This window comes from Piliocolobus tephrosceles, chromosome 11 (genome assembly GCF_002776525.5).
Source record: "Piliocolobus tephrosceles isolate RC106 chromosome 11, ASM277652v3, whole genome shotgun sequence".
NCBI classification, from domain to species: Eukaryota; Metazoa; Chordata; class Mammalia; order Primates; family Cercopithecidae; genus Piliocolobus; species Piliocolobus tephrosceles.
In genome coordinates, this window is record NC_045444.1 from 105216492 (window position 1) to 105242649 (window position 26158).

Below are 26158 nucleotides of genomic sequence, written 5' to 3' on the forward strand. Positions count from 1 at the left end.
CACACACCAGTAGTTCCAGCTACTTGGGAGGGTGAGATAGGAGGACCATGAGCCCAGGAGGTCAAACTTTGGTGACCAAGTGACCTGGTCTCAAAGAAACAAAAAGAAATTAAAATTACAGGAAAAGGTATACACAGATAGTCTCTCACCTTTGTCTCTTTCCAATCTCATTGGTAGTTTTTTAAAAACATACCAGCTTCTTTGTTCATCTGTTGTTGTTGTTTTTTTTTGAGCCAAGTGTAAGGAAATATTAACATATAATAATTTTAGATAGTGGAGGAATGAAATGGAGGAAATAAAACAAGGTAATGAAATAAGAAATGATTGGGGGTAGGACATATTAGATAGGGTTGACAAGGAAGGCCTTTTTAGCTGAATACTGAGTGAAGGAACTAAGCGAGCCATTCAGAGATCTGAAAGTTTCAGAGGGAACCACAAAGACCCACGGGTGGGAACGTTCCTCATGAGGGGAAGAGTGGCTCTGGATAAGGTCAGAGAGTCAGGAATCGGATCACATAGTCCTTGGAGCCATCAGATGGTCTTAAGCTGTGTTTTAAAAAGAGTACTGTGTTTTGAAAAGAGTAGCCACTGTCTGGAAAATAGATGATATGGAAGCCAGGAAATCAGCAGTTGAGAGATGATGGTAGCTTGACTAAGGTAATGACAGTGGAAATGGGGAAGAATAGCCAGATTCAAAGACATATATTTGAAGCTGGAAGGACTTGTTGATGGATTAAGTGGAATTGAAGATCTGCTAAGGTCAGGGTGAAAGCATCATTATGACAGGCATGTCGGGAGTTTCTGTGTTGTGTGGATGCCTGTCCAGGGACTGAGCCCCTTGATCCCCTTGTGCCTGAATATTTTTTATTGAAGTCTTCTTTGTGCAATTACAGCTTATTTCTTGGCCCTGACTCTGAAAGATTAATTGGACAAGAGGGGAATGTGATTGATCTGTTCTTCTCTCACTTTCCCCTAGCATGACTTTGTTAGAGTATGACATTCTCACCTTATTTTCAAGGAGATTAACAGATAACATGCTCTTTTCTTTTGAATAACAGTGGTTATAGAAACCCTTGAGCTTGCCACAGTGCCCCCTTGTTTCCTTGACTCTAGCCCTAAAATCCTTGTCTCAGCCTCTAGGTTCCTGTTTCTCAGCTGGGTGCTGACAGCAACTGTTTTCTCCATTGAGGACACAACAAAGACTTGTGTTTTATTGGGATGTGAGGTTTTACACAGAATCACATTTAAATAGCATTTTCCCTCTAAGTATTGGAGAACTCCTACCAGCTTGTGTGTTGATGGGTCCCAGAGAAAGTGCTTCCATTAAACTTTATCTGCCAGACTTGAGTAGTATGCCTTCCCTTGAACTCACCTTGAGCCAGAGTTTACAAATTCACTGGCTGGTTAGAGAGGTTGATTAATGGGTACAGGTACACATTCAAGATGATGCATTTTTGTTTGGAAATTGCAGAAGTGATAATATATCCTTAAGTGCATCATATCATGAAGCACATAATATCGTTAGTAATAGTACAAATTGACATGGGCCTCATGATATGATGCCACTAAGGATATATCATCACTTCAGACAAAACCAAATTGAATTTCATTCTTTAGAATAACTGGTCTGTATTCTTCTGAAGTGTCAAGCTCATTAAAGAAAAATAAAGGCTGAGGAACTATTACAGATTAAAGGAAACTAAAAAGATATGACAGGTGAATACAGCTTGTGATCCTGGGCCACATAAAGGACATTGATGGGACAATTGGCAATATTTGGATAAGGTCTGTATAGTAGATAATAATAATATAGTTTATAGTATTATCAATGTTAGTTTTTTGAGTATAAGAGAATATCCTGGTTTTAGCAAACATTCAGGAAGTTTTTAGGAAGTATTCAGATGTAAAGGGGTATCATGTCTGCAGCTTACTCTCAAACATTTCAAAAACCGGTTCACACAGAGATGTGAGAGAGAATATGAATGAATAATAAAACAAGTGTGGTAAAGTATTAACATTTGATGAATCTGGGTAAAGGGTAAACAGGAGTTCTTTGTACTATTTTTGTAACTTTTTCCAAGTCTGAGATAATTGCAAAATTAAAAAAAAATTTTTAAAACCTCAGTACTTACTTAAAGGGAAGTTTGGTTTTCCTCAGACCAGAAAGCAGGTAGCACACCAATCAACTTCAACTTTTCTTTGAAATTATACTGGTAGAAATGGATTTTAACAGTGAACAACTCAAGCAAATGGACTTACTTCTTGCTCCATTACCTGAAACAGGCCTACCCTTCCCCCTACTCTTCCTGGCCTCTGATAACCACCAATCCGTTCTCTATATTCTGAAATCCATTTTTTTAAGCTCCCACATATGAGTGAGAACATGCCATATTTGTCTTTCTGTGCTTGGCTTATTTTACTTAACATAATGACCTCCAGTACCATCCATGTTGCTGCAAATGATGGGATTTCATTCCTTTTTTATGGCTCCATTATATTCTATTGTGTATATATACCACGTTTCCTTTATTCATAGTCCATTTACATTCAGTGTTGTTATTGATAAATAAGGACTTACTACTGCCATTTGGCTGCTTGTTTTGTGGTTGCTTTGTAATTCCTCTTTCTTACTGTTTTTGTAGTTTTTTCTAGTAGTATGGTTTAATTAATTGCTTTTTATTTTTAGTGGATTTTACAGGTTTTTGCGCTGTGGTTATTGTGAGACTTACAAAAAACAGCTTATAGTTATTTTTATTTCATTTTATTTTATTTTATTTTATTTTTTATTGAGACGGGGTTTCACCCTGTCATCCAGGCTGGAGTGTAGTGGCATGATCACAGCTCACTGCAGTCTCGACTTCTTTGGCTCAGGCGATCCTTCTACCTCAGCTTCCCGAGTAGCCCACCCTATAACAAGTCATTTTGAGAGATGATAACTTTTTTTTTTTTTTTTTGAGACAGAATCTTGCTGTCCCCTAGCGTGGAATGCAGTGGTGTATTCACGGCTCACCACAGCCTCGATCTCCTGGGCTCAAGCGCTTCTCCTACCCTAGCCTTCCAAGTAGCTGGGACTGCCAGCATGTGCCATCATGCCTAGCTGATTTTTTGTGGTTTTTTTTTTTGTAGAGATAGGATCTCACTACGTTGCCCACGTTGGTCTCGAACTCCAAAAGAACAGAAATGAACAAATTGAGAACCATAAAAACTTTCTACACTTTAACTCTGTCCCCCATACATTTTAGCTTTTTGTGTCTCAATTTACATATTTTTATATTGCCTTTTTTTTTTTTTTTTTTTTGACAAAGTCTCATGCTATCGTCCAGGCTGGAGTGCAGTGGCGTGGTCTCGGCTCACTGCAACCTCCAACTCCTGGGTTCAATCAGTTCTCCTGCCTCAGCCTCCCAGGTAGCTGGGATTACAGGCACACGCCACCACACCTGGCTAATTTTTGTGTTTTTAGTAGAGACAGGGTTTTACCATGTTGGCCAGGCTGTTCTTGAACTCCTGGCGTCAAGTGACCTGCCTGCCTCAGCCACCCAAAGTGCTGGGATTACAGATGTGAGCCACTGTGCCCAACCTTATTTGCCTGTTTCTTAAGAAGTTGCTGTAGCTGTTATTGTTTTTGACAATTTTGTCTTTTGGGCTTCATACTAGAGTTATGATTAGATTGCATATCATAATTAGAGTATTAGACTATTCTGGGTTTGTCCATTTATCTAATTTTACTAGTGGATTTTATACCTTCAAATGTTTTCTTTTTGCGTGTTAGTTTTTTTCCCCCCCTTCAAATTGAAGAACTCTTCTTTAGCATTACTTCTAAGATGGGTCTGGTGGTAGTGAATTCTTTCAGCTTTTGTTTATCTGAGAAAGACTTTATCTCTTATATTTGAAGAGTAGTTTTGCTGGATACAGTATTCTTGGAGGGCAGTTTTTTTTTTTCAGCACTTTGAAATGTTTCACTCCCTCACTTGGATAATTTCTGAGGAGAATTTTGTTGCCAGATGAATTGGAGCTCCCTTATATATATTTGCTTCTTTTCTCTTGCTCCTTTTAAAATCTTCTATTTGCCCTTGAACCTTGAGAGGTTTAATTATTATATGCCTAGGTTGGATATATGTATCTCTCTCAAGTTTTGGAAAAATTTCTGTTTTTTTTTTTTTTTCTCCGAGACAGAGTCTCACTCTGTCACCCAGGCTGGAGTGTAGTGGCATGATCTCAGCTCACTGCAACCTCCGCCTCCTGGGTTCAAGTGATTCTCATGCCTCAGCCTCATGAGTAGCTGGGATTATAGGCATGTGCCACCACATCCAGCTAATTTTTTCTGGTTTTAGTAGAAATGTAGTTTCACCCTTGGCCAGGCTGGTCTCGAACTCCTGGTCTCAAGTGATCCATCTACCTCAGCCTCCCAAAAGTGCTGGGATTACAGGTGTGAGCCACCACGCCTGGCCCCTTTTGTGAAATTTCTTGCAGACCAGTAACTAGTTTTTTTCTTTCTTTCTTTTTTTTTTTTTTTTGGAGATGGAGTCTCACTCTGTTGCCCAGGCTGGAGTGTAGTGGTGCAATCTCAGCTCACTGCAACCTTTGCCTCCTGGGTTCAAGTGATTCTCCTGCCTCAACCGCCTGTAGCTGGGATTGCAGGTGTGCACCATGCCCGGCTAATTTTTGTATTTTTAATAAAGATGGAGTTTCACCATGTTGGTCAGGCCCGTCTCGAGCTCCAGACCTCAAATGATCCACCCACCTCGGCCTCCCAAAGTGCTGGAATTACAGGTGTGAGCCACCGTGCCCAGCCTGCTAATTTCTTTTAGTAAGCCACCCCTGTGTCTTGTTTAGCTCCCTCTTGAATACCAGTAATTGTTAGATTTGGTCTTTTGAGGTAGTTTTCTGTGTCTTATAGGTTATCTTTGTTGCTTTTCATTCTGTTTTCTTTTTTCTCCTCTGTGTATTTTCAGATAGACTGTCTTCAAGCTCACTAATACTGTCCTCTGCTTGATCCATTGTGCTGTTAAGAGTCTAGTAAATTTTTCAGGTAAGCAAATTTATTTCTCAGTTCTAAGATTTGTTTTAAACATCATTATTATTAATAATCTCTTTGTTAAATTTATCTGATAAGTTTCTGAATTGCTTTTATGTGTTATCTTGGCGATCACCAAGTTTCCTTAAAACTGCTATTTTGTTTGGGAGGCCGAGGTGGGTGGATCACAAGGTCAGGAGATCATGCTGGCTAACACGGTGAAACCCTGTCTCTGCTAAAAATACAAAAAATTAGCCGGGCATGGTGGCGGGTACCTGTAGTTGCAGCTACTCAGGAGGCTGAGGCAGGAGAATGGTGTGAACCTGGGAGGTAGAGCCTGCAGTCAGCCGAGTTCACACCACTGCACTCCAGCCTGGGCGACAGAGCGAGACTCTGTCTCAAAAACAACAACAACAACAAAAAACTGCTATTTTGAGTTCCTGGTTAGAGAGCTCATGTATCACTGTTTCATTAGAGTCAGTCACTGTTTTCTGGCTTTGTCCATTTCTTGCTTTGTCATAGTTCTCTGTTTGCTGTTATTTCTTGTGGATATATGTATATATCTCTACGCTGAAATATTATTTATTCCAGTCTTCTCTGTCTGGCTTGTTTCGGTTGTTATTGGATATGTTTGTTTAGAGATTTTTTGTATCTTAACCTGTTGACTGTCTTTTTTGTTAAATCACTAGGTCATTACCTCTTCTTCAACACTAGATGGCATCTTGGCCCCAGGTTTGTCTTGGCTTTAGCGCAGTGGTCCCCAACCTTTTTGGCACCAGAGACCAGTTTTGTGGAATACGGTTTTTCCACTGACTGGGGTGGGTGGGTGGGGAGGTGGCTTTGGGATGATTCAAGCACATTAAATTTTTTGTACACTTTATTTCTGTTAATACATTGTAATATATAATGAAATAATAATACAACTCATCATAATGTAGACTCAGTGGGAGCCCTGGGGCTTGTTTTCCTGCAACTAGGTGGTCCCATCTGGGGATGATGGGAGACAGTGACAGATCATCAGGCATTAGATTCTCATAAGCAGCACGCAACCTAGATCCTTTACATGGGCAGTTCATAATAGGGTGAGCACTCCTATGAGAATCTAATGCTGCCGCTGAGCCTACAAGAGGTGGATCTCAGGCAGTAATACTTGCGTACATGGTAATGCTGCTTGCCCAATGCTCAGCTCCTGCTATGTGGCCTGGTTTCCTAACAGGCCGTGGACCAGTAGCAGTCCGTGGCCCAGGAGTTGGGGACCCCTGCTTTGGAGCACTGCCCTTCCCAATTGGAGGAGGTCCCAAAAGGAATATCCTGGCAATGTGGGAAGGCCGGCAAGGGGTTTGTGCCCAGGTGACCTGTAGAACATACCTCCTATAGAGAGTAGTGTTGCTGCACAGCCACTCTGATTTGGTGTCTCCTTTGGCTGAGTTACAGAGCAGAGTCCAGGGCTAAGTATGATAGTCCTACCTTCTTGCTTTGTTTCTGGCTGTCTTCAGGGATATTTTTCTGTCTTCAGGCACTCTTGATGCTTTCTGTGGGTTGAGGCATGGACAGGGAAGCTGGTGGTCTGTGTTTTTTTGGCGGCGGGGGACATAGTTTTGTTCTTGTTGCCAAGGCTAGAATGCAATGGCATGATCTCGGCTCACTGTAGCCTCCACCTCCCAGGTTCAAGCCATGCTCCTGCCTCAGCCTCCCGAGTAGCTGGGATTATGGGTGCTCGCCACCATGCCCGGCTAATTTTTTGTATTTTTAGTAGAGATGGGGTTTTGCCATGTTGGCCAGGCTGGTCTCAAACTCCTGGCCTTAGGTGATCTGCCCGCCTCAGCCTTCCAAAGTGCTGGGATTACAGGCATGAGCCATTGCACCCAACCTGGTTGTCTATCTCAATCTCACTTTTTCCAGTTTAGAAATTGTGAGTTGGGGGCAGGTTTTCTATGTCCTTGGTACCAGGAAGATTGAGGGAGGGGATGCTGCAGATGGGGAAGTTCAGTTTTCTTACCACTTTGTCAGAATTTTTTCCCTTCTCTGTGGTCCCAGGAACTGTCTCCTCTTCATATTTGAGTTCTGGAATTTTGCTGGTGATAATCTGGGTGCTGTGTATTTGTGTTTGGTTTTCTGTGAGGGAAAGTGAAGCCAGCTTGCTTCTATGCTGCCATTTTGGAACCAGAAGTTCCTATTCTTAGATACTTTACTCTTTTTGATGCTGTGGTGAATGGAATTGTGTATTTCATTTTTACATGTTTGTTTGTTGCTAGTATGTAGAACTAAAACTGATGTTCGTATATTGATGGTGTATTATGTGACCTTACTAAACTTGGTTATTAGTTCTAGTAGGATTTTTTATTTGGTAAATGTTTTAGGATTTTCTCTCTCTCTCTCCTTTTTTAAGACAGGGTCTTATTCTATTACCCAGGCTGAAGTGCAGTGGTGCAATCATGGCTCATTGCAGCCTCGACCTCCCAAGCTCAAGTGATCCTCCCACTTCAGCCTCCTAAGTAGCTGGGGCTATAGGCTTATGCTAATTTTTAAAATTTTTTGTAGAGATAATGTCTCCCTGTATTGTTCAGGCTGTTCTCAAACTCATGGTCTTAAGTGATCCTTCTATTTCATCTTCCCAAAGTATTGGGATTACGGGTGTGAGCCAGTGTGCCCAGCCAGGATTTTCTATGTACAAGATCATATGTCCTACAAATAATGACAGTTTTACTTCTTCCTTTCCAATCTGTATATCTTTGATTTCTTTTTCTTGCTATGTCACACTGCTTAGAAGTTCTAGTATAGGGTCTAATAGAAATGGAGGCCGGGCACGGTGGCTCATGCCTGTAATTCCAGCACTTTGGGAGGCCGAGGCGGGCAGATCACGGGGTCAGGAGTTCGGGACCAGCCTGGCCAATATGGTGAAACCCCATCTCTACTAAAAATACAAAAAAAAAAGAAAGAAAGAAAAAAAAATTAGCTGGGTGTGGTGGCACATGCATGTAGTCCCAGCTACTCGGGAGGCTGAGGCAGAAGAATCACTTGAACCCGGGAGGTGGAGGTTGCAGTGAGCTGAGATTGTGCCACTGCACTCCAGCCTGGACAACAGAGTGAGACACTGTGTCAAAGTAAATAAATAAATAAAATAAAAAAGAAATGGAGAGAGTAGACATCCTTGTCTTATTTTATTCCTAATCCTAGAGGAAAAGCATCTCATAATTCACTATTAAGTATGATGTTAGCTGTATCTATGGTCTTTTGACATGTCTCTATCAAATTTTGACCACTTCCTTACTTTTTGGCAGCACAAAATATTCCAGGCCCGTCTCCTGCTCTCCCTGCCCCAACCCTGTAATCAGCCATTTTTCAAGAAGCTCTGGCTGCTTTTATTAACAGATAACATTTAAAATAGTTTCTGCTGGGTGTGGTGGCTCATGCCTATAATCCCAGAGCTTTGGGAGGCTAAGGCAGGAGGATCATTTGAGGACAGGAGTTTGAGACCAGCCTGGGCAACATAGTGGAACTCTATTGCTATAAAAATAAAATAAAGTAAAAAATAGCTAGGCATGGTGATGTGCACCTGTAGTCCTAGCTACTCAGGAGACTGAGGTGGGCAGATTGTTTGAGCCCAGGAGTCCTAGGCTGCAGTGAGTTATGACTACACCGCTGTACTCCAGCCTTGGTGACAGAGGGAGACCTTGTCCAAAAAAAAAAAAGGAATCAGCTGGGCATGTTGGCTCACACCTGTAATCCCAGCACTTTGGGAGGCTAAGGTGGGTGGATCACTTGAGGTCAGGAGTTCAAGACCAGCCTAGTCAACATAGTGAAACCCCGTCGCTACTAAAAATACAAAAATTAGCCAGGCGTGGTGGCGAGTGTCTGTAATCCCAGCTACTTGGAAGGCTGAGGCAGGAGAATCGCTTGAACCTAGGAGGTGGAGGTTGCAGTGAGCCGAGATTGCACCACTACACTCCAGCCTGGGCAACAGAGTGAGACTGTTTAAAAAAAAAATTTTTTTTCACAAAAGCTCCCAAATAACAAGACAGTTATCTTTTACAAAAGAACATTACCTGTCCTAGCTGAAGTTTTGTAGTGGAATAATTGTTGCCTATTCCTTGTATTTTTCCACCTTCATCACAGCTTATGAAGGGGCAGAGGGGAGATAGATCATTTGGAGCCAGTGAGAATGAGAGTTGTAACTACCATGCTGCAAATGTTTACTGGGAGCCCCTGTGCTTTTTATGTGCTTTATGTGAATTTTTAACTTTACCTCCCACAACTACTCAATGGGGGTATGGTACTTCCTCTCTCTTATCTTTCCCCGAACATTCCAGCTGTGCTGTTTCAGAGTTGCATGTGATTCACTACTGATCCATGCTCTGATTGTCATGAGTCACCACGAGGTGGTAGCTGCTCATGTAGCCTGACTGTGAGGAGGACCTAGATTGAGGAACTTAGCTACAGAAATAGGCTTGTTTTATTCTAAAGTTGAACTCTGCCGGCTATAGCTTAGCATTTATAAGCTGTTTGCCCCTTAAGCCCTCCTGCTCCCTAGGGATCCTGTGTAGGAACAAGAAACACATTAGATCATTGCTCCATAAAATGTTAGATTATTCAAAATATTATTTTTCAGGTGAGGTCAATTTATTGGCCCCTAAAGTAAGTTCCTTGCAAGCTGCTGATTGGAGGGTCAGCTGATGGTGGATCCTTTGGACTTAGTAACAGAGAGTAAGGATGAATGCCTTGAGCTATCTTTAAGTAGTATAAATATGTAGTTAATCCTTTGTAATTTACGTAGTCAGCAATTACTCTTTATAAGTTTAGCTTTGTTTAAGTTGGGAGTTTTTGAAATGGGCTTCCATTAGTAGCCAGTACATAGGTTTCTACATATATAAATACCTTTTCTCCTGTTATCTTTCTTTTGATGTTTCTTCCTAAAATACTTCCTGGGAGATGAACAGTCTGCTTTTTGGACCCTAGAGGCGCACATATACACAAAGTGTGCATTATCACAGAACACTTAGAAATATAAGAGACACTGGCAGAAAGGTCTCCCAGACGTCATCTTAGGAGCCCAGAGTATATCACAGGGAATGGGTTTGATGACTTTGCTGAAAATTGCCCTCTAAGTATGTGCTGTCGGTAGGGTCTGGGTGCCAGACATTATTTGCCTCTCTGGACTTTGACTTTATGGCAGAACTCACTATGTTAGCTTTTGAAACAAGGTTCTCCACTTCCTTCACTTCTTTCCTTTTTTTTGAGACGGAGTCTCACTTTTGTTGCGCAGGCTGGAGTGCAGTGGCTGGATCTCAGCTCACTGCAAGCTCCGTCTCCCGGGTTTACGCCATTCTTCTGCCTCAGCCTTCTGAGTAGCTGGGACTGCAGGCGCCCGCCACCTCGCCCAGCTAGTTTTTTTTTTTTGGTATTTTTAGTAGAAACGGGGTTACACTTTTAGCCAGGATGGTCTCGACCTCCTGACCTCGTGACCCACCCCTCTTGGCCTCCCAAAGTGCTGGGATTACAGGCTTGAGCCACCGTGCCCGGCCAACTTCCTTCACTTCTTAGACTTTGGGCCTTCAGAAGCTTTTTAAAGTTTGTCACTTGCATTCCTTTAAAGCAGTGGGTAGGATACTGGAAAAGATGACCTGTGGTAGTGATTGGGGGTCTGGGACCCAGGCTGCCTGAATGGTTTAGTTAGGCCTCTGCTTCCCAACCATTTGAAGTTTTAATCTCATTAGGAATCTCTATAAAGAGAAGGAAGGAAGTTGTTTTTAGCAACTATCATTTCCTTGTCTTAAAGTGACACTACTTCTGAACCTCAAACACTGAAACTAGGTTGGAGCATTTGTATTTGATACTGTTGCGAGTGATACTGTTTACTTGGCATTCTTGAAGTTACTCTGCAGATGCAACAAATTTGTCTTTGCTTGGCAATTCCTAACACAGCCATCTTATCCAACCTTGGGTATCTCTTAACTAGCTTTGGAACTATTTCCCAGAAAGAGACTTACAGAAACGTCCTCTCACCTGCTTGTTGGCCCTTGAGTCCAGACATATTTCTTTAGGAAGACAGGTGGCCCTTCTCCAACTGCTATACTACACATTATGAGGACTGTATTAGTTCGTTCTCGTACTGCTATAAATAAATACCTGAGACTGGGTGATTTATAAAGAAAAGAGGTTTAATTGGCTCCTGGTTCTGCAGGCTGTATGGGTAGCATGGCTGCAGAGGCCTCAGGAAACATTTAGTCGTGGTGGAAGGGGAAGCAGGCATGTCTTCACATGGCCAGAGCAGGAGAGAGAGAAAATGGGGCAGTGCTATACACTTTTAAACAACCAGATCTCACGAGAACTCACCATCATGAGAACAGCAAGGGGGAAATCCGCCTCCATAATCCCGTCACCTCCTCCAACATTGGGGATTACAACTCAACATGAGATTTGGTGGGACACAAAAGCAAACCATAGAGGGACTATGAGAGGAGACAAGAAGTGGGAAATGACTATTGCAGAGATATGAGATCTGGAATACCTTAGAGAGAAGAGAATTCACTCTACTCTAGTACCTGCCCAGGTGTGTTGTTTTACACTTTATCTGGGAGCAGGCCACCTGCAACTTCTGAGGAGGGTAGGCGTGTATCCTTGGCCTCCCTCTTCCTCTTTTGGATTAAAAGCCAAGCCAGCTAGGTGTTGGACTACTTGTGTTCATGTGTTTGGCACTGAGGGTTCATGTGGTGGGATGTAGCAAGGCAAACATTGAGCAGTGTGTGCAAAAGGAAGTGTTGTGCAGTGAGTGCCTGTGGCTACAGGGGAGAGGGGGACTGATTGGCTGTGGTGTTGATGAAAAGTCAGTGATGTGCTTTTAGAGATTTTCCACAAAGGGCCTTGGTATAAATATAGAGGAGTGTTTCCAGCCTGGCTTTTGTCTCGTACCTAAAGATTAGAGATAATGGAGGGGATAGAGTCTAAGTATGTGTTTCATTCCATTTAATAGGCATTGTAGACTCAGACAGATTTGAGTTTTAATCTAGGCATTGCTACTTATTGGTTATTTAATTATAGAAAAGTTACTTAACTTTTCTGAGTCTTGGATTCATCGTCAGTAAAGTGAATGTAAGGTTTTTTTTAGGATTAAATGAAATAATATGAATACAATGCCTAGCGTGGCACCAGACATTCATTAGGTGCCCAAACTAGTATTCAAGTTTGTTTCCCCTTCATTTACTGTGCTTTTCCAGTTTGTTTACTCAACAGAATATTAAGCACTTCCTGTGTATCAGTTACTGTGTTGGGGACATCAGCTGGAGGAGAATGTGCTCCTTGCTTCTAGTCTGATGAGTTAGTTCATTATTGAAGCTAATGTTCTGTGAGCAGTGATGGTGGCATGCACAGAGGTGAGGCATCCTGTTCAAACTCAGGAGTCAGAGAAGACTGCCGAGGTCATGTTGCAGCTGATTTTTTTAAGTTGGGTGAAGAAGAAGAAAGGGCTCCAGGGACAGCACTTGTAAGGGAATGAAGAGCTGAGCTAGCTTGATGCACGTGGGAATCAATAGTGGGGCTGTTTTTCAGGGGGACCAGCCTGAGTTTTCATTTCCTTAGGCATTCTCCTACCACTTTGGTATGTCTGTTGTGTTGCATTGGTGGGGAAGATGTGGATTCCTGAAAGAGGACTAAGTGAGGGTTTGTGAATATGTTTATTTTTTTTTTTTTTGAGACGGAGTCTCGCTCTGTCGCCCAGGCTGGAGTGCAGTGGCCGGATCTCAGCTCACTGCAAGCTCCACCGCCCGGGTTTACGCCATTCTCCTGCCTCAGCCTCCCGAGTAGCTGGGACTACAGGCGCCCGCCACCTCCCCCGGCTAGTTTTTTGTAATTTTTAGTAGAGACAGGGTTTCACCGTGTTAGCCAGGATGGTCTCGATCTCCTGACCTCGTGATCCGCCCATCTCGGCATCCCAAAGTGTTGGGATTACAGGCTTGAGCCACCGCGCCTGGCCGGGTTTGTGAATATGTTGAGTGTACATAATACACATGCATGTGTGCGTGTAATCTTGTGAAGTGATTGGCAGGATTTGACTTTTCCCTTTGTCTCTATGCTTCTCTACCATAAGCGCACTCTGTAATTAATTGTTCCAAGCACGGTATTTCCATAGTTTACACTTGTGTAGTGGTCCATTTTCTGTCACCTCATTTTGAGGTAACTGGCTTCAAAATCCAGTTTTAGCATTTGTGCTGTTCTTAGCCCACTATCATTTTGAATATTGGCAGTGCTGCATTGTGATTTTTTGTACTCTCCTTGAGAAAGAGTCCATGTAGGTCAGCCTTTGCAGGTAAAGAGGGCGACATCCCATGGCTTCTGCAGTCTGTCTGTTGGTACTATTCATTCATAGCTGTAGACAGGAGTCTTAGATCTTCCTTGGCCATTACTCTGTTAATCAAAATACAAGGTAGTCTCTCAATTTTTGCATTTTAAATATTACTTAAGTGAAAAAACCATCTCTCCTAGGGCTGGGTTCAGTGGCAGAGGCTTGTAATCCCAGTTTATTGGGAGGCTGAGATGGGAGGATCGCTTGAGGCCAGGAGTCGAGACCAGCCTGGGCATCATAGTGAGATACTGCCACTACCTATCTTAACAATAACAAAAAAAATCAACTGTGTGTGGTGGTGCATGCTTGTGGTCCCAGCTATTTGGGAGGCTGAAAGGAGAAGATCATTTGAGTCCAGGAGTCAGAGGCTGCAGTGAGCCATGTTTGTGCCACTGCATTCCAGTCTGGGTGACAGAGCAAGACCCTGTCTCAAAACAAAACAAAACCTCTCTGCTAATTCCTTCCCTCTAGCTACTCTGAAAACACTTGATGAGGATGTCAGGATTCCTTTCAGAATTACCCCAGACAAATGACTACTACTTTTTTTTTGAGACAGAGTCTCACTCTGTCGCCCTGGCTGGAGTGCAATGGTGCGATCTCAGCTCACTGCAACCTCCACCTCCCGAGTTCAAGCGATTTTCCTGCCTCAGCCTCCCAAGTAGTTGGGATTACAGGCACCCACCTCCACGCCTGGCTAAATTTTTATATTTTTAGTAGAGACAGGGTTTCACCATGCTGGCCAGGGTGGTCTTGAACTCCTGACCTTGTGATCCACCCGCCTTGGCCTCCCAAAGTGTTGCGATTACAGGCGTGAGCCACTGCGCCCGACCTTTTTTTTTTTTGTGAAACAGAGTCTCTCTCTCTGTCACCTAGGCTGGAGAGCAGTGGTGCTGTCTTGGCTTGCTGCAACTTCCACCTTCCATGCTCAAGGTTTTTCATGCCTCAGCTTCCCAGGTAGCTGGGACCACAGGCATGTACCACACCTGGCTGATTTTTGTATCTTTTGTAGAGATGGGGTTTTGCCATGTTGCCCAGTCTGGTCTCAAACTCCTGAGCTCAAGTGATCTGCCCGCCTCAGCCTCCCAAAGTGCTGGCATTACAGGCGTGAGCCACTGCACCTGGCCATGAATGACTTTTTACAGTTTTCGTTATTTCCCCCTAGATGCTGCCATGAAAGCAGGCCTACCTTTCCCTACAGTTGTGAAAATTGGAGAATATTTTGTGAATTTGATTTAGAAAGTAAGTGACCATGCTGAACAGACAGTTTGAGACCTAGAAGGCTGGCTTAGAGGTTTTGTATGAAAGGAAACACTGATTGAGAAGATGCAAGAGACAGGCTCTTCCTCCCTGAGATAAGCCCAAACTTAAGCCTGGACTTTGGAGCGAAGAAAGCTTCTGTCCTCTTCTTACTCCCTGAACTCTCCTGTCCCAGTATGGCTGCTGGAAATAAAGTCACTTTAAGTAAAAATTATGCTGGTGTTTAGTTCAATTTTCTTTCTTCTTTTTCCCACCAACACACAGGATGGAATTTAAGTCTGTATAGTTAGCAAGAGATGAAATTGCTGTCTCAGCTCTAGAATAAACTCCGGGGTCAGCAAGGGAATTCTGTTCTCCTGTCTGAACTTGTCCTACTTAACCGTGAAAAGCAGACTAAATCAGAGGCAGCTGAGTTAATTTAGGGAGCAGTAGATGTAAAATGAGTTTTTCAGATCACCTTTTTTTTTCTAAGATGGGGTCTCACTCTGTTGCCCATGCTGGAGTACATGGCACCATCTCGGCTTGCTGCAACCTCCGCCTCCCAGGCTTAATCGATCCTCCCATGTCAGCCTCCATAGTAGCTGGGACTTCAGGTGCATGCCACCATGCCTAGCTAATTTTTTGTAGTGATGGGGTTTTGCCATATTGGGCAGGCTGGTCTTGAACTCCTGGGCTCAAGCTGAGATTACAGGTGTGAGCTGTCTCACCTGGACTCGAATAATCTTTCATCTTTCAGAATTGATAGATGAGAAGGAAGATACTCTTCTATCTCACTTCACATTTGCTTTATTCCTAGCCACACTGGTTTTGGGTGAGGGAAGGTAGCCCCTCATGGAAAGTTGTGGGCGGTGAGGCAGAAAGATGTATTTTTTTGTTGGAGAGAGAGAAAAACTTTCTGAGTGACAGAGTGCGGACTCATGAACGGCCTCACAGTGGTGGTGGCACCTCAGTGTCTTAGTCCTTAATGAAGCCAACTTTGATCATATGAGGGCAATAGGAAGACCACTGGAAACTCCCTGGAAATCTAGTGTTCTCCCAGGGCCCCAAATGACGACCAAGACTGGTTGCCCAAAAATGCTGAAGTGGGACTGTACTGCTTACCTGAGGACCACTGTAGCATGGTATCTGTCCTCCTGGCGCCGTAACATTTCCTATCATTTCTCTCCCCTTCAGACTGACGGACTTCAAGGATGCAGCTGCTACTACCGGAGGTGTGTGGCACCTTACCTGAGCCAGGCCATGAGACCATGTGGCCATGATGTGGGCCCCTCATGGCCTCAGCAGGAGCAGAGCACTACAGTATTGGCCTCCGCCAGAAAAACAGCTTCAAGCAGAGTGGTCCCTCAGGCACAGTGTCTGCCACGCCACCTGAGAAACCCTCGGAGGGCAAAGTCTGGCCTCAGGCCCATCAGCAAGTGAAGCCAATCTGGAAGCTGGAAAAGAAGCAAGTGGAGACACTGTCAGCAGGGTTGGGCCCAGCCCTCTTGGGCATCCCACCCCAGCCGGCATATTTCTTTTGCCCTAGAACTTTACGTAGCTCTGGGACCACGGCTGTCATTGCAGGCCACAGCAGTTCCTGTTACCTACACTCTCTCCCGGACTTGTTCAACAGCACCCTCCTATACCGCCGCTCCAGCTATAGGCACAAACCCTACCAGCAACTAGAGTCTTTCTGCTTGCGTTCGAGCCCATCAGAAAAAAGCCCTTTTTCTCTCCCTCAAAAGAGCCTCCCTGTCAGTCTCACTGCCGACAAGGCCATTTCTTCCATGGTCTTCCCCATGGCCCAGCCCATGGCCTCCTCATCCACAGAACCATACCTCTGCTTGGCAGCGGCTGGGGAAAACCCTTCAGGGAAAAGCCTGGCGTCTGCCATCTCAGGGAAGATCCCATCTCCACTCTCTTCATCCTATAAGCCCATGCTGAATAATAATTCCTTCATGCGGCCAAATAGCACGCAAGTGCCTTTATTGCAGACCACAGAGGGCCTGAAGCCAGTATCGCCACCCAAGATCCAGCCTGTCTCCTGGCATCATTCAGGGGGTACTGGAGACTGTGCACCGCAGCCTGTTGACCATAAGGTGCCCAAAAGCATTGGCAGTGTCCTAGCTGATGCCAGTGCCCGTATCGCTTTGTCTACCCCTAACTCCCATGACACATCCGCCACCAGTGTTGCCTCTTCCTGGTATAACCGGAATAACTTAGCCATGAGGGCAGAGCCACTTTCCTGTGCTCTGGATGACAACTCTGATTCCCAGGCCCCAACTAAGGAGATTCGGTTCACTGAGGCCGTAAGGAAATTGACTGCAAAAGGCTTTGAGAAGATGCCGAGGCAAGGCTGCCAGTTTGAACAGTCTAGTTTCCTGAACCCCAGCTTCCAGTGGAATGTCCTCAACAGGAGCAGGCGGTGGAAACCTCCTGCGGTAAATCAGCGGTTTCCTCAGGAGGATGCTGGATTGGTTGGTCGGGTCCTCCCTGGTGCCTCAGATACCTTGGGGTTGGACAATACAGTCTTCTGTACCAAACGTATCAGCATTCACCTCCTTGCCTCACATGCCAGTGGGCTCAATCACAGCCCTGCCTATGAATCTGTAATTGACCCCCCACCATTTGGAGAAGGCAAAGCTCCAGGTCCCCCTTCTCCTCAAACTCTTGGCATAGCCAACGTGGCCACCCGCCTCTCTTCCATCCAGCTGGGCCAATCTGAGAAGGAGAGACCTGAGGAGGTCAGGGAGCTGGACTCATCTGGTAGGGATATTAGGTACGTTGGATAATGTTTTTGGTTCATTTAGAGCAGTAGAATGTATATACCATAATTTGGGTTGGCATTGACCCTGTACCTCTGAAGGTTGGTTTTATTTTTTAGCTGCCCTAGAATTTTTGGTTTTCCTTTCAGGGCAAGGGTTGGGAAACTATAGCTTGCAGACCAAATCTTGCTTGTTGCCTGCTTTTGTAAATAAAGTTTTATTGGAATGCAGCCTTGTCCATTCATTTGCAGTTGTTTGTGGCTGCTTTCTTGTTAAAATGGTAGAGCTGAGTAGTTGTGATAAACTGACTGGCCTGCAAACAAAAATATTTACTCTCTGGTCCTTTAGAGAAAGAGTTCGTCAACACCTATTTTAAGTAAAAACCAGGAGAGAAATAAGAATTGTGAACACCAAGTGTTGAAGCCTGTGACTTTCCTACTTTTTCCAAACCAAATCAGGTTCTCAGACATTCTTGGCATGACAGCCATTTATAGTTAGGGCACACACATAGTTGGCTACTTCTCTTGTGTTTTGTTATTTTCCTGGAAACTTGGTCCACTAAGGCCTTCTTCTGAGTTCCCAGAGAGTGGCCTAGGGACATTTCAAGTCAATTACCAGATATCCATTGATGGTTTTTTAGATGTAGAATGTTGTACTTATATGCTATGAGGGACACCAAAAAAAGGGAAAACATAGTGCCTCTTTGCAGAATGGGAGATGTAAGGTTGAGAAGCTATGCCTAGACCTAAGCTTTGAAGACAAGAGAAATGAGTTGTGAGGTCCAGGCAAGACTTAGCAGATTGGTAATGGAGAAGGGGCAAGTACTGGGAGATGATGAAGGAATGAGAATCTAACTGTGACCTCTTTGATGGAGTTGACTAGGCTGGGGGCATGATTCTTTCTTTTAGTTCAGCTACTGACCTCCAGCCAGATCAGGCTGAGACTGAAGATACAGAAGAAGAACTAGTAGATGGTTTGGAAGACTGTTGTAGCCATGATGAGAATGAAGAGGAGGAGGGTGAGTAGGGAACCCTTTCACTTCCAACTAGGAGTTGGTTATGACATTTTGGGTAGGGGGCTAACAATTATGTACTAGGTCCTTGACTCATTACCTACATCAGTCATTTGCTTTGGGATTCTTAAGAGGGAGGTAGTGCCTTCTAGAGGACTTTGGTCTCTAGTCCCCCTGTCCCACTGGTCTTACCTTCCCCCTGCTTCTGTTGAGGAAGGCAGTGCAAAGCAGCAGGGTGGTGCTTGTGGCTCCCCAAGAAGGGTTGAGCCCAGGATATTCAAGGAAGAGTTGCCTAGGCTTGGTAAGTTTGTGCTGCAGCCTTTTCTAGTCAGAATTTCTCTGTTCTTCCTTCCTCTAGGAGACTCAGAGTGCTCCTCATTAAGTGCTGTCACCCCTAGCGAATCGGTGGCCATGATCTCTAGGTAAGCGTGGCTGTATAGATCATTGTTAGATGCTCATCTTTTGTCTCTTAAAGATTATAAAGAGACTAACCACTCAAGTCATTAATGGCCTTAAGAACTCTAATGCATTTTTACCAAATTTTTGTGTTTGCGACTTTAGTTTTTGAACAGGGAGTAATGGGGGGCCAGAAGCACATCTCATCTGTGGGGCTTAAAAACAGTATCATGGGCCAGGCGCAGTGGCTCACACCTGTAACCCCAGCACTTCGGGAGGCTGAGGCAGACGGATCACCTGAGGTCAGGAGTTCGAGACTAGCCTGGCCAACATGGCAAAACGCTGTCTCTACTAAAAATATAAAAATCAGCAAGGCATGGTGGTGCACACCTGTAATCCCAGCTGCTCAGGAGGCTGAGGCACGAGAATCACTTGAACCTGGGAGGTGGAGGTTGCAGTGAGCTGAGGTCACGCTGCTGCACTCCAGCCTGGGTTACGGAGTGAGACTCTGTCTCAGAAACAAAACGACAGCAACAAAAACAGTATCATGGACTGGGCATAGTGGCTTATGCCTATAATCGTAACACTTTGGGAGGCTAAGATGGGTGGATAACTTGAGGCCAGGAGTTAGAGACCAGGCTGGCTAACATGGTGAAACACCCATCTCTACTAAAAATAGAAACAATTAGCTGGGTATGGTGGCGCACACCTGTAATCGTTGACCTCCCAAAATGCTGGGATTATAGGGATGAGCCACTGCACCTGGCCCTAATTTTTAATGAAAAACTAGCTGTATATCATTGGGCTTGACCAATATATGGAGCACCCAGAGTCGGGTTGCTTTTCTTTGCATCAACCCTGCCTTAGATGAAGCTAGGAATAAAGGGAGCCTTCTCTGCCTTGTTTAGCATGGACAAGACAGGCTGCATCTCTGTGAAATGTGATGGTGTGGCAGCAGCACACCAATTTTAGAGCCCTTAACTGTAAGGTAGAGACAGAGCTGCTTGGAAAGTGGGAGCGAGAACTGGGATTCTCTGTGAAGGTGGATAGAAATCCCCTCACGGGCACCCTGAGTCTGATGCATAAGTTGTCACTTTCAGCCCAACCCATCCTCCTTCCAGAAAAGCAAAATTACTTCGGGTTATATATATTGGAAGTTGATTAAGTACGTCCACTCTTCATAGGAGAAAAATATTTGACATGTAATTGATTTGGAGTCCTACCTTTGTTACACTTAAGAGCCTACTTCAGGACTGCTACACAGCCCTTTAGCCTTCCTGATATATAAGATAAAATCCACAAAAGGTGTTTGTTAATCATTTGCTCATTAATTAATTAACTTTAACTTCTACAAATAGCACATAACTTCTTCTCTATATGAGGCTTAGACATAATTTTCAAGAAAATGTAAACACATATTTTTATTTTTTAGAGTCAGAGTCTTGCTCTGTTACCCAGGCTAGAGTGCAGTGGATCCATCATAGCTTACTGTAACCTTGAACTCCTGGGCTCAAGCAATCCTCCTGCCTCAGCCTCCTGAACAGCTGGGACTACAGGACCACCCACCACACCCAGCTAATTAAAAATTTTTTTTGTAGAGTTGTGGGGGAAGGTCTCATTATATTACTCAGGCTGGTCTTAAACTCTGGTCTCAAGTGATCCTCTTGCTTTATCCTCCCAAAGCACTGAGATTAGGGGTGTGAGCCACTGCACCTGACCAAAAATGGAGATAGATTAATTCCAAATCACTCTGCATTTTAAAGATGACTAAAATACTTTTAGATTGCTAAAATCTTACTTTTTCTCTATTATGAAGTATTTGTATATTTATTATGGAAAATTTGGCAACCACTGAAAAACAGAAAAATCATTGGAAACACTACCTGTTTCTTTACACAGCAATATTTTCACTGCATTTTCTGTCGTGCTCTAAGAATCATGTAATTTTAGAGATGGAAGCCATCAAGTCCAGTGTAAATATTGAAGACCAGAGAAGTGAAGCAGCTGTTCCAAGGTCATAGTTTCTAGCATGGCTAGACTAGAAGCCAGGTCTCTTGAGGAGAAGTTTAGGACTCTTGTGAGACAACTCACAAGGGTTTTTTGTTTGTTTTTAAATTAAGCTTGTGATATTGAGATAATTATAGATTTCACGTGTAGTTGTAAGAAAGAATGCAGAGCGGTCCCCTGTACTCTCTACTCAGTTTCCCCCATTGGGTAACATCTTGGAGAAGTACAATATAGTACAACTGGGATGTTGTTAACATTGTTAGAGTCAAGATATGGAACATTTTGCTGGGCACAGTGGCTCACGCCTGTAACCCCAGCACTTTGGGAGGCTGAGGTGAGTAGATCAGTTGAAGTCAGGAGTTTGAGACCAACCTGGCCAACATGGTGAAACCCTGTGTTTTACTAAAATACAACATCTTCTAAAAATACAAAAATTGGTTGGGCATGATGGTGGGCACCTGTATTCCCAGCTACTCGGGAGGCTGAGGCAGGAGAATCACATGAACCTGGGGGGCAGAGGTTGCAGTGAGCTGAGATCACACCACTGCACCCCAGCCTGGGTGACAAGAGGCAAGACTCTGTCTCAGAAAAAAAAAAAAAAGATACAGAACGTTGTCATCACTGTAGGAATTCTTCCTCCTGCTACCCTTATAGCTACACCTACTTCCCTCCTACTCCCATTCCCTCCTTAATCCCCTGGCAACCACTAGTTCTCCTTTTTGTCATTTCAAGAATGTTACACAGATAGAGTGACAGCAGTATGTCACCTTTTGACATTGACATTTTTTCACTCAGCATATTCTTCGGAGATTGACCTGGGTTGTTGCATGTATCAATAGTTCTCATTCTTTTTTATTGCTGGATAGTGTTCTGTGGTATGGATGTACCACAGTTTGTTTAACCATACACCTGTTGAAGGATATTTGGGTTGTTTTCAGCTTTTGGCTGTTATGAATAAAGCTGCTATAAATAATCATGTACATATTTTTGTGTAAATATAAGTCTTCATCTCTCTGGGATAAATGCCCAGGAGTGCAATTACTAGGTTGTATGATGATTGCATGTTTAGTTTTTAAAGAAACTGCCAAAACTGTTTTCCAGAGTGGCTGTACCATTTTATGTTTCTATCTTTTTTTTTTTTTTTTTTTTTGAGATGGGGTTTTGCTCTTGTTGCCCAGGCTAGAGTGCAATGGCGTGATCTCAGCTCATCACAACCTCTGCCTCCCAGGTTCAAGCCATTCTCCTGCCTCAGCCTCCCGAGTATTTGGGACTACAGGCATGCGCCACTACGCCCGGCTAATTTTGTATTTTTAGTAGAGATGGGGGTTACCCCATGTTGGTCAGGCTGGTCTCCAACTCCCAACCTCGGGTCATCCGCCTGCCTTGGCCTCCCAAAGTCCTGGGATTACAGGCGTGAGCCACTGCCCCCTGCCTCTATCTTTGTTTTTAAATTTTAACTCATTCTTATTGACTTCAACAATCTTAAATTCTCGTACTCAGTAAACCAAAAGCCTTTGAAGAAAAAATTTTGAAAATGAGGAATAGAGTTGAATTAATAGGAATTTTTCATTGGGAATTAGTATTTAACTTGATTCCCTAAAATTCATTAAAAATCTTTAAGATTTAAAACTGAAATGTTTCACATACAGTGCCTATTTCTGTTGTGCTGAAAGTAATAACAGGTAAAGTGACTTTTTTAAACTAAAAATTAATGTTATAATAATATTTGTGGATTATATTATCTAAGTTGTAAAGAGTAATAGCTATTTTCTCCATTTTTCAGTGCTAGTTAGAGGAATGATCTGGGTCTGTCAGCTTATACCTAACAGGTAGTTGATATGTCTGCTATGTTGACACCCCTTGAGACAGCCTTGGCCAAGCCCTTGTTGGAATAACAGTAGGGAACCCATGGCCCATCAGCCACATCTCTTCGTCACATCCAGATCTGTGTTCCCATACTGTTACCTAAAATTCCAGTGTCACAAATCACTTCCAAAATAGAGAAAAGCACTAACAGTCCATGAATCTTTAGATGAACCTAAATATAAAACGAACTAGAAGTATCACTGTTTCTTTTCTTTCTATTGCTTTTTCCCCTTTTTCAATTTAAAAGTCTCTACACCTCAGATCTTTTTTGGTTTTCCTCCTTCGTACTTTTCACATCATTCTTTTCTTCCCTCGTTTATTTCTTCGTCTTAGCATAGCACATTCTTCTACTAGTATCCACCCACATTCATTTCCCCTCTCAGAACCACTCCTGTCAGGGACTTTCCCAGACAATGCCTTGTCACAGAAAATTTTGGAGCTGTATTGCAGAATGAAGTATTGGAAAACCTTGTCTTTAGGTGACATTTAATGGTGTGGTTATATGTAGGTTAGCCTAGTACCTTATGGATTAATATGTATAAAATAATTATTAATTATTGAGCACCTGGCTTTTTAGAATCACAAGTTAAAAGACAGCACTTGGAAAGAAATCGTACATCATAGTAACAACGCTTCAGGGCTGTTGCTTTTTCTCTTTCTCTAGTCCGTGTTTGTTTTTCGTCTTAGAAGCTGTATGGAAATTCTGACCAAACCCCTTTCCAATCATGAGAAAGTTGTCCGACCAGCCCTCATCTACAGTCTCTTTCCCAACGTTCCCCCTACCATCTATTTTGGCACTCGGGATGAGAGAGGTAAACCTGGCCAAGTGTCAAAGCCCAGAAGAGTCCCCCGGGAGAAGGTTGGTAGCTAAGTTGGGAGGAGGTGGCAGTAGGTGGGAGAGAGTTTCCAGAATGGCTGTTGTGACAGTTGTCACACTGTGCTCAGTTCCCCACATGGTCGTAGGTCTAATGCAACCTTTTTCTTGTCTATCCTTTAGCTGACCCTTTTCAACCTTGCCATGTCATGCTGAGTTCATGCTCTCCAACCTTGCTGCTTTTCCCTTTCAGTCTTCCCTTTCTTTGTTCCTCATTCCTGCACAGCCCCTCTTCCTTCCCAAAGTGTGCTCCTCTGAAACTCTGATCTGGAGCAATAGTGACTTGCCTGCCCAGGGAAAAATGGGCAGCCATACCATCTTTTTTGTCTTCTCATCATGACTCTCTGCTCTTCTCCACCCCCCATCCCCACACCCCTTGCATTCTTCCCAGTGGAGAAACTTCCCTGGGAGCAGAGGAAGTTGCTCCGGTGGAAGATGAGCACAGTGACCCCCAACATTGTCAAGCAGACCATTGGACGGTCCCACTTCAAAATCAGCAAAAGTGAGTTGCTTGCCTTCCTGTGACCCTGTCCTTTTTGCCCCAAATAGATGGGCTTTGAGTAGGGGGAGAGCTCTAGACACCTCGTGCCTATGTAGGGGCAGCTGGGGCCCTCTCCTGAAATCCAGTCTTATAGGAGGGTGTAGCTCTGAAATCCTGGGCTGAGCCTGTTGTTCAGAATTGAGAGACAAAGGGCCATTGTTCTGTCCCTGGCCCCAGGGCCTCATGTAGGACAGCTCCATAGCAACTCTTTGAAAACCAAGTCTGGGAGCTGTGCCCAGTTCTGGGGCCTCTGGGCCTTTCTCTGTCCCTGGACTGGGCTGTTAGCAAGGCTGATTCCTGATGTACCTCCCATAGGAAACGATGACTGGCTGGGCTGTTGGGGTCACCACATGAAGTCTCCTAGTTTCCGATCCATTCGAGAGCATCAGAAGGTAGGGGCCCTTTCTGAGGAGCTGTTTCCCTGGACTTTGGACTAGGCCAAGAGGAGGGTGATGATGTGGGTAGGGGGTAGGGGGTGGGAAGAAGATGACCATGGAGAAGTCAGGAAGCTGTACAGAGGAGAAAGTACAGGATGGGGGTACAGTGAGAGACTCCAGTGGATCACGTACATCTCCAGTTCAGCTGCAATATTTTGGAGCTTCTTGCTATGTGGGGGCAGCTGAGTCCCTCTCCTGAAATCCAACCTCATAGGAGGGTGTAGCTCTGAAATCCTGCAGTTGCAGCTTCTCAAAGGCACTTTTTCCTCTAATGTGTCTTGAGTTAGACTGTCTATTTTCTGTTTATTATGTTTCCCTATGACCACTGCACATTCCATTCTCTCAAGCTGAATATGTGTAAAGAGGACTTCTGGTCTCACATTGGAATGAATGAGTCCCTTGCCCCCAGACTTACTAAAGGTGAAATGCTTTTCTGTCCTCATCCCATAGGGTTGCATGGAAAAAGGTGTAATAGCTTTTTCTTTGCACTTAAGGTGAATATCATGTCTGTCTTACATTACTCTGTTTTGTCTGTGTTTTAATCATCTTTTGGTGAGTGCTCTGCAGTTGGATACTTAAGGACTATTAGGGTGGTGATAGTAAGATGGAACAACAGCTTGGAGTGCTGCTAAAGAAGTTGAATGGTAGAGTGAGTCTTGTCATCTTCCTTATGGCCTCACTTCTGCCCTCTTCCTGCACTCACCCTTTTTCCTTTTGTAGCTAAATCATTTCCCAGGCTCATTCCAGATTGGGAGGAAGGACCGGCTATGGCGGAACCTGTCACGCATGCAGAACCGCTTTGGCAAGAAGGAGTTCAGTTTCTTCCCCCAGTCCTTTATCCTGCCCCAGGATGCCAAGCTCCTGCGCAAAGCGTGGGAGAGCAGCCGCCGCCAAAAGTGGATTGTGAAGCCAGTGAGTGAATCACAGTGGGCAGGAGACTATGGTCTGAGTGGGAACAACAGAGTATTGGACCTGGAGCAAATCTCATCTCCTTTCTGCTCCTAGCCAGCATCAGCTCGAGGCATTGGCATCCAGGTTATTCATAAGTGGAGTCAGCTCCCCAAGCGAAGGCCCCTCCTGGTACAGCGGTGAGCCTGTAGCACATATCCCTTACCCTGTCCTCCTACCTCCTTGGCCTTGAGGTTCCCTTCTTACAATGTTCTTCTGCCCTTTGTTCTCCCAGCCAAAGAGCTTCCTTAGCCAACAGTTCTAAGGTCTTTATCTTGGGGACTGTTAGCTGGCTTTTCCTGTGGCTTGGTTACCCACTGAGCCCCATCATGTGGCTGGATGAGAAGCTGGCCTTTGTCCTATGTAGGTATCTACACAAACCCTACCTCATCAGCGGCAGCAAGTTTGACCTGCGGATCTATGTTTACGTCACTTCCTACGATCCTCTGCGGATTTACCTCTTTTCGGATGGACTGGTCCGCTTTGCCAGTTGCAAGTATGTGACAGTGGTGAGGTATCCTCTGACAATATTGGGGATTGTATTTTCCTCAGAGGGAGGGAAACTAGAAGACACCAAACAGGAAAATAACAAATATTTTGATAGTTTTTGTTAGCAAGGGAGAAGGCAGGAAATGGGAAATAAGGAAGCTCTCTACTTCGTTAAATCTGGGGAATGTCTTCCTGCATACGGGACTGAGGTGGGATAAAGGAGATGAGTTTAGCT

The 26158-nt window shown here is 44.2% G+C and overlaps 1 protein-coding gene across 4 annotated transcripts in view; it reads left to right on the plus strand.

Moving 5' to 3' along the window:
• TTLL4 (tubulin tyrosine ligase like 4) overlaps nt 1-26158 on the plus strand; it is a 45006-nt gene that overhangs the window by 11991 nt on the left and 6857 nt on the right. For 2 of the 4 annotated variants that reach the window (XM_023221263.2, XM_023221236.2), the window contains exons 2-11: nt 4953-5029; nt 15783-17367; nt 18262-18371; nt 18724-18787; nt 23322-23446; nt 23900-24010; nt 24365-24441; nt 25207-25398; nt 25492-25574; nt 25802-25930. In XM_023221263.2, the coding sequence (XP_023077031.2) occupies nt 15881-17367; nt 18262-18371; nt 18724-18787; nt 23322-23446; nt 23900-24010; nt 24365-24441; nt 25207-25398; nt 25492-25574; nt 25802-25930 (2378 nt within the window). In that variant the 5' untranslated portion in view covers nt 4953-5029; nt 15783-15880. The remainder of the gene's footprint in view (nt 1-4952; nt 5030-15782; nt 17368-18261; nt 18372-18723; nt 18788-23321; nt 23447-23899; nt 24011-24364; nt 24442-25206; nt 25399-25491; nt 25575-25801; nt 25931-26158) is intronic. The other 2 variants (XM_023221253.2, XM_023221246.2) reach the window with 2 other exon arrangements.